This window comes from Schistocerca nitens, chromosome 1 (genome assembly GCF_023898315.1).
Source record: "Schistocerca nitens isolate TAMUIC-IGC-003100 chromosome 1, iqSchNite1.1, whole genome shotgun sequence".
Lineage (NCBI taxonomy): Eukaryota > Metazoa > Arthropoda > Insecta > Orthoptera > Acrididae > Schistocerca > Schistocerca nitens.
The window spans coordinates 505,122,513-505,137,747 of NC_064614.1; the positions used below are offsets into that span (position 1 = coordinate 505,122,513).

At 41.8% G+C, this 15,235-nt stretch overlaps 1 protein-coding gene across 1 annotated transcript in view; it reads left to right on the top strand.

Annotated features, from left to right (window-relative positions):
• Positions 1-15,235, top strand: part of LOC126236179 (neuronal acetylcholine receptor subunit alpha-7-like) — a 596,640-nt gene that overhangs the window by 552,920 nt on the left and 28,485 nt on the right. The window contains exon 6 of the mRNA XM_049945280.1: positions 14,938-15,134. Within this exon, the coding sequence (XP_049801237.1) occupies positions 14,938-15,134 (197 nt within the window). The remainder of the gene's footprint in view (positions 1-14,937; positions 15,135-15,235) is intronic.

Consider the following 15,235-nt stretch of genomic DNA (forward strand, 5'->3'; position numbering starts at 1 on the left):
AACAGCCGTCGCGCCCATACAATTATAGATGTAAGTGGTGGGTGTCTGTTCATGTCTATATTCTAACACATTATCCATATCGCTAGCCCAGCTGTTGTGATGGACACTGGGGAACAAATCCTCCAGCCTCACTTCTTCTGCTCTTCGTCTGAAGTGAGTTTTCCAAGTGCTAGGTAGGAGTACACGTAGATATTTGGGTAAGGATCTATCAAATTAGCAACCATGTGTGAAATTTCATTTTGTATCTTTTACGAAAAATGTAACAATTAAGGTGCACGGAAGAGTGACTTCAATCCTGAACACTGCACAAGGTGCGATGAGCTGACAGTAAACGTTCGTAATGGTTTAGAATATTAGGAGAGGGAAGGGGTTTTTGAAACAAATTTTACCTTTGATCTTTATCTATTTTGGGCTGTGATCTCAAGCAGGAGTGATGTCATTGTGTCCACTGTCCAGTGGCATTTCCACTGATCGATTGTTATTTGGTCGACTGATTGAACATTCATTCGCGTGGCGTAAGATATCTTGGGAAACAAAGAATGCAAGACAAGTGAAACCTCCCGCCACTACTAATTGCTTGGTCGACTGATTGAACATTCATTCGCGTGGCGTAAGATATCTTGGCAAACAAAGAATGCAAGACAAGTGAAACCTCCCGCCACTACTAATTGCTGGCCTTCTAAGTCTCACCTCATCCAATGCGTATCGTCCTGAGGGTGTACATTCTGGTAGTTGGAAGACACTGTAATTCTGCAACTGACTTTCCTAAGGGGAAAGAAACAGAATCTGTATGTTCTTTCAGTGCACGTACGTGAAAGATGTGGAATATTCTGCTTACCTGCGTGTTCACTGTACGACGAGAATGCACTCGTCATACAGCCAACGCAATGGCTGACTATTGAACTACGTCGGATAACTTAGTAACGAAATTTTCCACGTAGAATACCCAAGCTAAATTCAATAACTGTACTTGATGAAGCTGCACAACAAAGCGAAGAAAATGTGTGCGACGCCAAATTCAAGCATGCCTGTTCTGTTGTATACAGTGAGTCGAACCCTGCAGCAATGTGAAAAAAATTGAGCAGTATCCTCGTAGGAATGGGAAAATACGGTTCTCTTTTTAATCCTCTGCAAACGTTCACACATCAAAAAAGTTTTGCATCACCCCAGTTCCCAGAACTCCTGAAGATAGACGTTGACGGTGGATGTTGCGTCACAGACACCGTCCCTTTGACTGTTCAGAGATGTCACTAAAACCATCCAAAGATGTAAACAACAATGCATGAGCAGCGCCTATTAGACGGAGGGGGTCCGACAGCCGATCAGTTCCAGTCATTCAAGCAGGAATGAGGTACACAGCTCGTGTTGTCTATAGTTCAACTATGCCTAGACGGTCAATACCGCGGTTCGATCCCGTCCCCATTCTTACTTTGTCCCGGGAAGGGCTCTCAACAAGTGAAGTGTCCAGGCGTCTCAGAGTGAACCGAAGCGATTTCGTTTGGACATGGACGAGATAGATAGAGTTTGGAACTGTCGATGACATGCCTCGCTAAGGCCGCCCAAGGGCTACTACTGCAGTGGATGACCACTACCTACGGATTACGGCTCGGAGGAACCCTGACAGCAACGCCACCAGTTTAAATAATACTTTTCGTGCAGCCACAGTACGTCGTGTTACGACTCAAACTGTGCGCGGTAGGCTGCATGATGCACATCATCACTCCCGACGTCCATGTCGAGGTCCATCTTTGCAACCACGACACCATGGAGCGCAGTACAGATGGGCCCAAAAACATGCCGAATGGACCGCTCAGGATTGGCATAACGTTCTCTTCACCGGTGAGTGTCCCATATGCCTTCAACCAGACAATCGTCAGAGACGCGTTTGGAGGCAACCCGGTCAGGCTGAACGCCTTAGACACACTGCCCATCGAGTGCAGCAAGGTGGAGGTTCCCTGCTGTTTTGGGGTGGCAGTATGTGGGGCCGACGTACGCCACTGGTGCTCATGGAAGGCGCTGTAACAGCTGTACGATACGTGAATGCCATCCTCCGACCGATAGTGCAACCATATCGGCAATATATTGCCGAGGCATTTGTCTTCATGGACGACAATTCGCGCCCCCATCGTGCACATCTTGTGAATGACTTCCTCCAGGATAACGACATCGCTCGACTGTAGTGGCCAGCATGTTCTCCGGACATGAACTCTATCGAACATCCCTGGGATAGATTGAAAAGAGGTGTTTATAGACGCCATGACCCACCAACCACTCTGAGGGATCTACACCGAATCGCCGTTGAGGAGTCGAACAATATGGACCAACAGTGCCGTGATGAACTTGTGGATAGTATGCCACGACGAATACAGTGATACAGCAATGCAATAGGACGTCCTACTGGGTATTAGATGTACCGGTTTGTACAACAATCTGGACCACCACCTCTGAAGGTCTCGCTGTATCGGGGTACAACATGCAATGTGTGGTTTTCGTGAGCAATAAAACGGACGAAAATGATGTTTATGTTGATCTCTAGTCCAATTTTCTGCACAGGTTCCGGAACTCTCGGAACCTAGGTGATGCATTTTTTTTTAATGTGTGTATTAACCGGCTGTAGTCAGCTCTCGAATTACAAACGTGAACGCTTGTTATTTATGCTGAAATCAGGGAAAATGTTGCTAGCAACGGGAATGAACACGGTGGGAAAAAGAGCACAAAACTGTGTGTTCTACGGCATTGGCAGAAGAAACATTCAACTAGTTAATGGAACAGTGATCACCAAGTTTGCGTCGAGTAAGAATCGCAGAATATAATTAACCTACAAGTAAGCGAGGTAAACAGTTATCAATGCTGTCTACACCCCCCTCCCCTTCCCCATGTTACAAAAGATTAGAGTAGGAGATAGCTACTCGGTTACAGCTTGTGGTGTTCTTTGATGGATCCGACTTTCGTTTAGACGGATTTGACCAGGTTATCTTTGCATGGAGGAGCAGTGCCAACGCCCAGTGACAGACAACTACAAAGTACCACGCCGCTCGATAAACAGAACGACAAAACGCTGCTTTAATAGGCTTCTGCTTCCGTTTGCTCTTTTCTTTGCTTCACTCCTTGTGGAAATGTTCCAGCAAGGATGATGAAGTCCGATACTCACAGTTGCTTATCCAGAGATTGCAAGAGAGTCATAGCCACCTCATAACAAGCCGCTCGGATGGCGAAGTTCGTGTCGAATGCCGAATGCACAAACTTCCTGTAGGTTAGTCGAAACTAGTAGGTTCGTCGAAACTACGAGATACCCATAGGTAACTCCAATATCTCACTAAAAATATCCTAGTAACAAATAGAGTGAAAAGCACTTCCTGTCAATAAATGTAAAGAACAGAGAAGGGGGCAAGGAGAGGAGTAAGTAGCGTTATATCAGTGATTACAAATCAAGTTAAATTTACAAAGTACTTGGCAATATGAGCCCATTTGCCAGTATGACGTTGACCCGCTTTGGCGTGGATGTATGCTCTGATTCGGTTGGGAAAGCTGTCATGTCCTCTCCTGAGGCAATCTTGCCCAAAACTGTTGTAACTGGTACTTTAATATCCTGAATACTGACACTGCGATGAAACTGACATCCGAGATGGTCCCACATATGTTCTATTGGGGACAGACTTGAGGATCTTGCTGACCACTGACGTACCTCAACATCTGACAGATAGTTCATAGACATAGGTGCCATGTGTGAACAAGCATTGTCCTCTTGAAAAATGACACAATACGTCGCATAAGGGGTAACACATGAAGCTGTAGGATATCTGTGACATACTGTTGTGCTATCCGATTTCTCTCAGTCAATACCAGTTGTGACCTGAATTCATACCAAAAGTTTTGCACACCATTACGCCAGAAGTAACACTGTTGTGCTGCTCTGAAACATTGTGAGAACAGCGTCTCGCCAGGTTTCCCTCGTACTGACCAACAACGGTCATCAAATGTAGTTCAGAGCTGTGATTCATAGCTGACCGCAGTGCGACGCCATTCATCAACAGTCCAGACTCGGCAGATTACATGTGGGACTGTAATTCCCTAGTCGGGATGCTGTTTGTCTCCGACCAGTGGTGCAGGATGATACAGTATGTTTCTGGGAGTCTATTACCTGTTCTCTGATGGCATGGGTTACAATATGCTTGGTGCACAATATGGTGATCCTCCCTTGTGGTGATCAGACGTGATCGACCAGAAGCTTGACAACAAATACACCTGCCATCGTGTTCCCATGCAGTCCAACATTGAGCCACTGCCACATCCAAATGCTCCACAACTCTGGATAATGCACAAACCGACCAGTTGGGCAAATGAAGAACTGTAATGAGGACCGTTTCTGTCTCTTACGAGTAGAGAGAATCTCTGTGTCCTACACAGTGATCACTCCACTTCTGCATTGTGGATGCCCTAATAGGTTTGGTAACAACACGAAACACATGCAGCACTAGTGCAGTGTCGTGCCCATCCTACATGTCATAAGGAATTGCACTTCTAAAGTCATTTATTTACATGCCATTGATGTGTATGTGTATGAAGTTACAATGACATCTGTCCATACCGTCTGGCACCTTACTTAATACAATGTATTAAAATGATAGCTCTTAACTGATAACAGCAAAGTTGCAGAACTCATCTCTCTAGAGGAATTTCTCTTACACAACACTGAAAACTGATTGCAATATTTAAAATCTCCAGCCTCTGTAAGACTATTATTTCAAGATTGTCTTGAATAAGACATGGATTAGTGAATATAATGCTATTATAGTGACAATGATCATCAAAGGAAGAAAATTGCCCAAGAAAGCTAGGAGAGTACTCATACTTGTGTGTGGTACTTCATTTTCAAGTGCAGACTATAAAGAAACAGATCAAAGATACAGCACATATAACTTTGGCTTATTGACATACAAAAATAAATTAAATTTTGAACATTATTCACTCCCAAGGTCACTGAAGCACCAAAGAAACTGATATAGGCATGCGTATTCAAATACAGAGATATGTAAACAGGCAGAATTTGGCACTGTGGTCACCAATGCCTATACAAGACAACAGTGCTGCCACAATGGCAGGTTATTAAGATTTAAGTGAGCTTGAACGTAGTGTTATAGTCAGCACACAAGCGATGGGACTCAGCATCCCCGAGGTAGCAGTGAAGTGGGAATTTTCCCATATGACCATTTCACGAGTGTACCATGAATACCAGGAGTCTGGTAAAACATCAAATCTCCAACATCGCTGCACCCGGAAAAAGATCCTGCAAGAATGGGACCAATGACTGAAGAGAATTGTTCAACATGACAGAAGTGCAACCCTTCCGCAAAGTGCTGCAAATTTCAATGCTGGGCCATCAGCGTATGAACCATTCGATGAAACATCATCGATATGGGCATTTGGAGCCAAAGGTCCACTCGTGCACCCTTGATGACTGCATGACACAAAGTTTTATGCCTCGCCTGGGCCTGTCAGAACTGACAATGGACTGTTGATAACTGGTAACATGTTACATGGTCGGACGAGTCTCATTTCAAATTGTAACCAGCAGATGGACATGTACAGGTATGGAGACAACCTCATGAATCTATGGGCCCTGCATACCGGTAGGGGATTGTTCAAACTGGTGGAGGCTCTCTAATGGTGTGGGGTGTTTGCAGTTGGAGTCATATGGGACCCCTGATACATCTAGATATGACTGACAACTGACACACGCGTAAGCATCCTGTCTGATCACCTGCATCCATTCATGTCCATTGTGTATTCCAGCTGAATCCCACACATCCAGAATTGCCACAGTGTGGCTCCAGGAACACTCTTCTGAATTTAAACACTTCTGCTGGCCACTAAATTCCCTAGTTATGAAGATTATTGAGCATATCTCGGATGCCCTGCAATGTACTGTTCAGAACTCTTACTGATTTATGGACATCCCTGCAGGATTTATGGTGTCAGTTCCCTCCAGCACTCCTTCAGACATTAGTCGAGTGCATGCCATGTTGTGTTGCGGCATCCTCTTCCCTGTACCCACCCCCTCTCTGCCTGTATGACATAAAGCTTTATGCCTTGCCTGGGTCCATCAACACAGGGTAAGGAAGAAGAAGCTAGAGGGAGAGGAGGATCCATAATTACACAAAGCATTCATGGTCACTACACCTGCCCCCAGATATTTTTTTTTTTTTCAATGTGATGGTAAAATTTTTTCACTGAATGTCCCAGGATTCCAATATACACAACATACTACTTGTGGCTCACATTTAAGAACAGTTAAGACTACTCAAAGCAGATTCTCACAGAATTGGTATTAGATTGAGTATACTGTGAAATGAGCCATTTCATAGTACACATTCACCATTTATCAAACATGCAGTGAACATTCTCACATGAAAGGAAGAATTTGCAGGGAACTCCTCATTATAAATTGGGCTAAACAACAGGTGCACAGAATGACACACATATATCTGCTGAAAGTGCATCGATAGGGCTTTGGGCTCCTATGGGAGCAGTATTAGAGAGTTGTAGTGTATCCATAGGCTTCACTTACTTCATTAGTAGATTTCTGTCTGCCCTTGGTAGCTGAATGGTCAGCATGACGGATTGTCAATCCTCTGGGCCCGGATTCGATTTCCGGCCTGGTTGGGGAATTTTCTCCACCCAGGGACTGGGTGTTGTGCTGTCCTCATCATCATCCTATCATCCTCATTGACTGCAGTCACCGAAGTGGTGTCAAAATGAAAGACTGGCACCCGGCAAATGGCCTACCTGATGGGGAGCCCTAGCCCTACGATTAAATAAATAAAAAGTAGATTTCCACGGGATAACTGATGTACACACTGGTCAGCAAAACTACACACTCAAGTCACATTAAAGTAACCACTGCCTATGTTCAATGTCGACATGCAATAACCACCCACAGCCAAAGGAGGCAGCACTAGCAGTGAATGGTATATAAAACGTGTTGAGGTATGTGGAAAACAGTGCATAAATGTAGTAATGCAGAAATTGAGCGATTTATCTGACATTCAAAAGGGCATCATTCAAGGAACTTCCTTTGTTACACACAATGGATGACTGTTAACTTCAATAACTCTTCATGGAGTAATTAAATATTGTTGGTCGGGTCTAGTGGTAGTTTTAAAGAAAAAAATATTTATCTTATTTCTTGAGGATCTCCTTAAATTTGTTGCTTGAACTTCTTCCTATCTGGAAGCCAGGTTCTCTTGTAGGTCTGGAAGCCCTATTGGTTGACGTGTTTGTAGAATAATGTAGATGGCAAAACTGATTCATATGTAATTTTCATATTTAATAGTTCTAGATGCCTTGCCACCTTGTAATTTTCATATTTAATAGTTCTAGATGCCTTGCTACCATAAATTTACAATGTTCACTCAGTGAAATACTTTCCATTTTTACACAACTCCAGAAAACTTTTACATCTCTTCTTCCTTTGTTCCCAACAAACAGATGCAAGCCAACTGCAGCCCGTTAACAGATCCAAAGGACATCAGTAAAGTTGTATTCATACTAAGTTTGCAACATAGAACATTAAATTGAAAATAATTTACAAAAAATAAAATTCACTCAACAGCACAATACAACAATTATGAGATGGCTTATTGCATGTTGAAATCATTGGCTTTTAGGGCAAGGGTGAATGCATTTCCAAAGCTGCTAAGTTTCTAAACTGTTCACATGACATGGTGATTAAAATATAGTGTGCATGACAAAATGGCGCTATCCAAAACCAGTGCTGAGGCAACTGTGGTACACCACAAGCCATAGATGTCATCACTTTAGAGGCCGGGCAAACACAGCCGGAATTCCACATCATGAGTGAAGTTTTCGGCACTGGCTGTTAAAAAACTTTTATTAAAATGTCACTACCAATTTTGCAAAGGTGGAGATGCATCTTTGGGTGGTCTATACAATAAATTAGAACATTACAGAGTTACAATGGTTTTAGAAGAGATGTGTACTGCCATAATGTGCCATATATCAGTGAGAGCTAGGTACCCACCGGTTTTTTAAACAGCCATGGTGTACTTATAGCCAAGTCACATCATTCATCATCAAGATAAAACTGGTAGTACAATGAAAGTGGTTGGTTATGATTAAACTGACTGGGATCATGCAGTACCTATAAGTGATGGGAAGTGTGATAAACCTGTGGATTAACCTGTAAATACTCAGCTCTCATTGAGACATAGTACTTTATGATAGTATACATCTCTTTTAAAACCACTGTAATCCTGTAATGATTTCATTTCTTGTACATATCACCTGAAGATGCATGATGTGAAACCAGTAGTGACTTTTTCATAAAAGTATTTTAACAGCAATTGTGGAAGATTTTATTCATCAGATAGATGACAGGGGTGAAGTACACCTGCAGAGATGTGTATGAGCAAACAGACGTGCAACTGTTGAGCAATTGACCACACAGATGAACCAAGGGACTACCAATGGTGTTTCCTCAATGACTGTTCAGTGAATGTTGCTACATGTGGGACTTCACAATAGGCACCTGATTCATGCACCCATGTTGACTCCTGTTCATCAGGAACAAAAGGTGGGATTTGCATGCCTGTACCACAACTGGACGTCCATTGAGTGGCAAGAGGTGGTCTTTTCAGATGAATCATGTTTTGTGCTCCATTGGACCAATAACCATTGTCATGTAAGGCATGAAATGTCTGAAATCAAACACCCTACAGCAGTCATCAGAAGGTTTAATATGTAGAGAATGTTTTTGTGGCATTTACTGTGTGACCTTGTCATTCTGGAAGATGCAATGGATCAACACAAGTATGCAACTGTCCTTGGGGACCATATCCAAACCTACATGCAGTTGGTTTTTCGTCAGCTTGAAGGCATCTACCAGCAGGGCAGTGCAATACAACACACAGCACACAGTATACATGCATGGTTCAAAGAGAACCAGGATGAGTTTACCATACTCCTCACCCACTAAAGTCCTTGGATTTCAACCCAATGGAGAATTTGTGAAACCACATTGATCAGGTTCTTCTTACCATGGACCCTCAACTGAGAAACTTAGCACCACTGGCTACAGCACTGGAGTTAGCATGAGTCCACATCCCTGCTGGTAACTTCCAGAACCTCAATGATTCCCTTCCAGTGAGTCTTATAGTGGTCCCCACTACAAAAGGTGGTTATTTAGGCTTTTGATAGGTGGTCACATTGACGTGACTAGATATTATGGCAACCTGATTAATAGTGTGTTAGCCTAGCTTTGGAAAGTAATAAAACAATTATTCTGGGTGACATTGATTCGGCAGGTCATTTGACAGTGTCTGAAGGCATTTGGTACCAGAAACCTACTAATAGTTGTTTCTCTTAATTAAGGGCTGGTGGTTAAGTTGTCATAAAGCTGGTGTCCCTTAGCTTCCCACATAGCTTGCATTGAGATCAGAACAGGTGAATTTCATAATCAAGATGTCAATGTGAGATTACTATCATTCTTGTCAAACAACTGTAGAGTGATTTGACCTTGTGACATGGATAGGTATACCGTTGGAAGATGCAATCACCATTGGGGAAGAAATCAATCATGAAAGGCAGATCTGCTACAGATTGCCATCTATCCTGCTTTTTGAGTGGGCAAGCTTCTGTCTGATGTCCACGTTCTGTTTTATATGGCGGGCAGGCCTCCGAGCTCTACATTATGTGATGAGGCTTAGATGTCATAAACCTTGTCACCCACATGTACGAGGCGTGTTTTTTAAGTACGTACGATTTTGAAATTTAAAAAGAGATGTGCTAAGATATCTCAATAATTTTATTTTTACATGAAAGCCTGTACCTTAATCTACTTTTCTACATAATTTCCATTAATATTGAAGCACTTGTCATAATGTACCAGTTTTTGAATATCCTCCTCATAGAAGTCTGCCACCTGACTCGTTAACTGTCCTTGTTTTGACTTCGACATCGTCCTGAAGACGCTGACTGCCAAGGTGTTTCTTCAAGTGCAGGAACAGATGGTAATCACTGGGTGCAAGATAGGGACTGTACAGAGGATGATCTAGAGTTTCCCATCGAAAAGATGTGATGAGATCTTTGGTCTTATTCACTACATGCAGACGGGCATTGTCTTGCAGCAAAATGATGCCCTTGCTCAACTTGCCGCGCCTTTTGTTCTGAATTGAACAGTGCAGATTGTGCAATGTCTTACAGTAAGCTGCTGCATTGATTGTCTCATTACGAGGCAGAAATTCCACAAGCAGTACTCCTTCTCTGTCCCAAAAAAACTGTGCACATGACTTTCTTGGCAGAAATAATTTGCTTAAATTTCACTTTTCTGGGTGAATCTGAATGCTGCCATTCCACGGACAGTTGCTTTGATTCTGGTGTGACATAGGCCACCCATGTTTCATTGCCCATAACAATTTGGCTTAAGAAATCATCACCATTGTTGTGGTACTGCTCAAGGAAAGTCAATGTACTGTCTAAACGTTTGGTTTTGTGCACATCAATGAACATTTTCGGTACCCAATGTGCCCACAATTTTCGGTAATTCTAGTGCTCGGCCACAGTGCCATACAAAACACTAAGTGAAACATTAGGAAAGTCATCCTGCAAGGAGGAAATCGTAAAGCATCTGTTTTCTCTCACCTTATTGTCCACTTCCTGCACCAAACTTTCATTAAAGACTGAAGGACGCCCACTCTGTTGTTCATCATGCACATTTGTATGGCCATCTTTAAATGCTCTCACCCACTTTCTTACCATTCCATCACTCATAATGTTTTCTCTGTAAACTACACAGATCTCACGATGAATATTGGTCACTTTTAGGCCTTTAGCACTAAGAAATCTTATAACAGCCCATACTTCACAGTCAGCGGGATTCACGATTATCAAAGGCACCTTAAACACTCAGTACACAATGAAAACAAGGAAGAATCAGACTGTAACGGTGTCAGTGCATAGACAATAGATGTAGGTACCCAGTGCGCATGCGCAGAACACCGACCACAGCACTGCAGTCGCGGTGTGGCAAAATGGTACTTACTTAAAAAACACGCCTCGTAGTTTCACGTTCCTTAACCAACTTCCATAGATGATCAAGACAGTAGCACATGAACGACTGACCAGATTTGCCATTTATGAAATACTCATTCTCAGATGCTTGAGCATAACACTCAGCCTTTTGTCAAAGTCACCCACTTCATATCAGTGGATTTCCCCACTTGCATTCACTAGAATGATTCACCAGTCGTCTCTGCTCCACTTACTAACTTTGCTTGCTGCATCATGTGCTGGCAGTGTCACCAGACAGCATTCAGTCTCAAAGTGAGCAATGGTCATAATGCATTGCCAGTTCAGGCTTTTCAGCATTCCCTGATACTCTCCATGAGCCAAATAAATATGTGACCATTCATGTGGCACTTATTCAGATTTTTTGTACACAATTTCCTTTGTAAATTGACCGCACTTTCCTAGCATCCTACTAATGAACTGAAGCCTGCCACCTTCTTTATCTATGATTGAGCCAATTGCAAGACAGGTTAGATCATTCAGACACATTCATTGTCTTTTTAATAGCAAAGCCACAATGCAACGCTCCCCTCCAAACACAGAGGTGTCATGGTACCCATCCCACCCTTCCATGCTTCATATGTAGAATAGATTGTAACCTAAAATACCATAACCTAACCTCCTTGAGCCTGCCAAAGTCTAATGGGGATGGGACACACTGTAACCAAGTTGTTGGCCAATCTTATCAGGTGACAGCATCCAATTACCATTGTTGGTGCCACTGTGAATGCAGCCAAAGATTCTACAGAAGATGAATATCAAAGATATTGGACCATAGCTTTGTGTATCAGTCATGATCACCTTCATCTGAATGGAAGTGACTTTTACTATCGTCTAATCACTGGGCACAGTTCTTTCTCTTCCTATGGTATATTAGAGTTAAAAGAGGGCAACTTTATACATAAATTCTGTATAGAATCTGATAGGAATTCCTATCAGCCCCTGGAGCTTTGTTCAATTTTAGTGATTTCAACTGTTTTTCAATGCAAATGTCACTAGTATCTATACCGCTATTCTTTGCAGTGTGGAACTTTCATTTGTACAAAAATATGTGAAAATGGAGTTCCACAAGTGGAGTCCTGCCCCAGGACAGGAGCATGGTAACAGATAAGGTGACCCAAAATGAGATAACATTCCCTTTATTACATGAATATTCACAATACAAGACCATGCCTGTACAACAGACTGCCAGAGAACCAGTTACAGCATAGTCCAGTACCAAAGATCACCTGCATGACACAACAGTCCATAGTCACCAAGGTTAATATGTGACAGTCTGCCCACAGTCCCTCCCCCCCCCCCCCCCCCCCTTTCTCTGGTAGTGCAGAGCACTAGGCGGAGGTGAGTGTTTTATCTGACTATGCTGAAACTTGACACCTGTGCAAAAGGAGAGAAAAAGTGAGGTCAAATTCAATGCGGACGTTGGTGGAAGTGGTATTTGTGGCATCTGGGATGTCTGTACATGAGAATTGTTCCCTTGTCATCAAGCAGAGGTAATATTCCTGAAGGTGTACTGGTGTACACCAAGTCCAACAACAGAAGGACTTATCATACGCATCAGCTGTCAGAGCATAGCCTACAGGGTCAGCTTTTATGGTGGAGGCAAAAGACCAACTCAATAATGCCTTCTAGAATATTTTTCTGGAGTAACTCACCACTTAGACATAAACTATTGATTGCACAAAAGAGAGCAGTGAGAATAATTAGTGTTGTTCACCCAAGGACGTCATGTAGGCATCTATTCAAGGAGTTAGGTATTTTAACAGAACCATCAGAGCACATGTATTCACTAATGAAATTCATTATAAATAATCCATCTCAATTCACAAAGAACAGTGATGTTCATACATACAACACTAGAGGAAAAAATGACCTGTCTTTTCCATTATTGAAGCTGTCAGTTGCTCAAAAAGGAGTACATTATTCAGCAACAAAAATCTTTGACCATTTTCCCAACAACATAAAGTGTCTGGCAGGTAGCAGATTAAGTTTTAAATCTAATTATACCTCTCAATGTAGTTGCATGTGTAGAACTAAAAATTTCAGAAACATTAATATTAGCACTATTCATGTGTGTACATATATCTTGTAATCTGAGTTTTTCCACATCATACTGATAAAATAATCATGAAAATTATGTATGGAACATGGCATAACTAAACTAAACTAAACCAAGATACAAGAAAGAAGATCATGCATGGAGATTTATATTCACTTTTCCCTTGTTCCCTGAATAAATGGAGGAGGGAGTCAATTATGGTGATATGGTGTACACTCTGCCATTCATTGACCAGTGGCTTTTGAAGTAAAATTCAGAGGTTGCTAAGGATGTTTTCTGAGTATTTTTCTACAAGGAATGCATGGTCTCTGATGGCTCATTGCAGATTAATAATGTAATTATGATTTATTCAATTTGCTACCCCGGTTACCTTTGTTGCTGTAAAAATATTTTTGTGACAGTAAAAAGCCTATAACATACAACAACCAAACATACAACATAAAACATAGCCAAAACATATAGGTGCATAGGCCTGCACTGTGATGTGGTTGCCATCACTGTTGGACCATCTCTGTTTTACATTGTTATGTCGCTGTTCCATTTCATTCACTCACCCCATACTGAGGTACGTATCAGCCAACTCTTCATCAGAAAGCCTATCCATACTTCTTTGTAGTATCACTGTTAATGTGCATCTAATACTGCCAGAAAAATAAATTTGAGACAGAACTCCAGAAGGCAAGTTTGAAGGTGAGAGTAAAGTATGCATTGCTGATGCCTACAGCAAGTATCATGAGTAGATGAAAAAAGTTCATTTCTAAACAGGATATTCAATACAGACATAACACAAAGACCACTGGTGTAAGAAATTGAACAGAATGCAAGGCCAGTGTGCTAGCCACTGTGCCACCTCACTCAGTTGATTTATTCCATAAAAAGCTACCACAAACCAGGGAGGCCTTGGATCAAAATACCCTGAAAATATCCCCAAACAACCTCTGGAATCTTGTTGGTGGTGTTTAGGTCATCCTGTGGATTCCAAAAACCACATAAAAGATGGGCATCACACAGTTGCCACTGACTGTATATTATGGCAGCTTACACTCAGTTATTGTTCAAATACATTCACATATTCATCAAGGTGTTGATGTATAAATTATAGAGCACAGAAATCAATCATCCGTGTGTTTTTTTTAGGTTTCGTTTGGAAAATCCAGATTTTGGCTAGTGCCCAGCCATTATCAATGCACTATTTTCTGGTATCAATGCTTGTCAGTTCCCTGTTGTTCAGGCATCGGTCACAGTTCTTTGAACACAGATAGTAGTATTCAAAGAACTGTGAGTGATACCTGGACAACAGGGAACTGACATGCATTGAGACTAAAAAATAATGCATTGATAATGGCTAGGCAGTACCTGAAATCTGGATTTGCCAGATAAAACCTGCAGAAAAAAGGATGGCTGATTGCTGCACTCTATAATTTATAAGTCAGATCACAGTTGCTGAGTGCACCTAAGTTCCTAATGGAAGGTAACCTGATGAAGGTGTTAATTTCTACTTTTTGACAATGATGCTGTTGCCACATCTTGCATTATGCTACATGACAGTTTGCAGAACTTTGAACTTCATGTTGTTGTATTAAGTACGTTTGTGGTCACTCTCATTATAAAACATAAATTGTAAGTTAATTAAATTAAATTTCAATGCTGATTCTGAAATATTAAAGAAATTCATTTTCTGTGAAGGTGAGAATGGCAATGATTATACAATCAATATTCACTGTTTACACTGTTTGTATTGTAGATATGTAGAGTTGCATACTAGTTCCAAACAAATAAAAATATTGTTTCAGGCATGTACTATGGAGTCAGCATTTGCCTTGTTTCCTTTGCATCTGGTTTGTCAGTTGTGACTCTGAATGTGTATCACCGTGGAGTCAGAGGGACAGGGGTTCCTCAGATAATTAAAAACCTCATCTTGGGAAAACTTGCAAGAGTTGTTTTCTTGCAGTTTGAACCAAGGGACAAACCAACATCTGCAGCATTCAATGTAAGTAACTTAATTCTCAGTCTCTGTCATATGTAAGAGTGTGAATTATTCTGATATAGTAACAAATGTTTTCTTATGTCAGTAACCCACTACATGATACT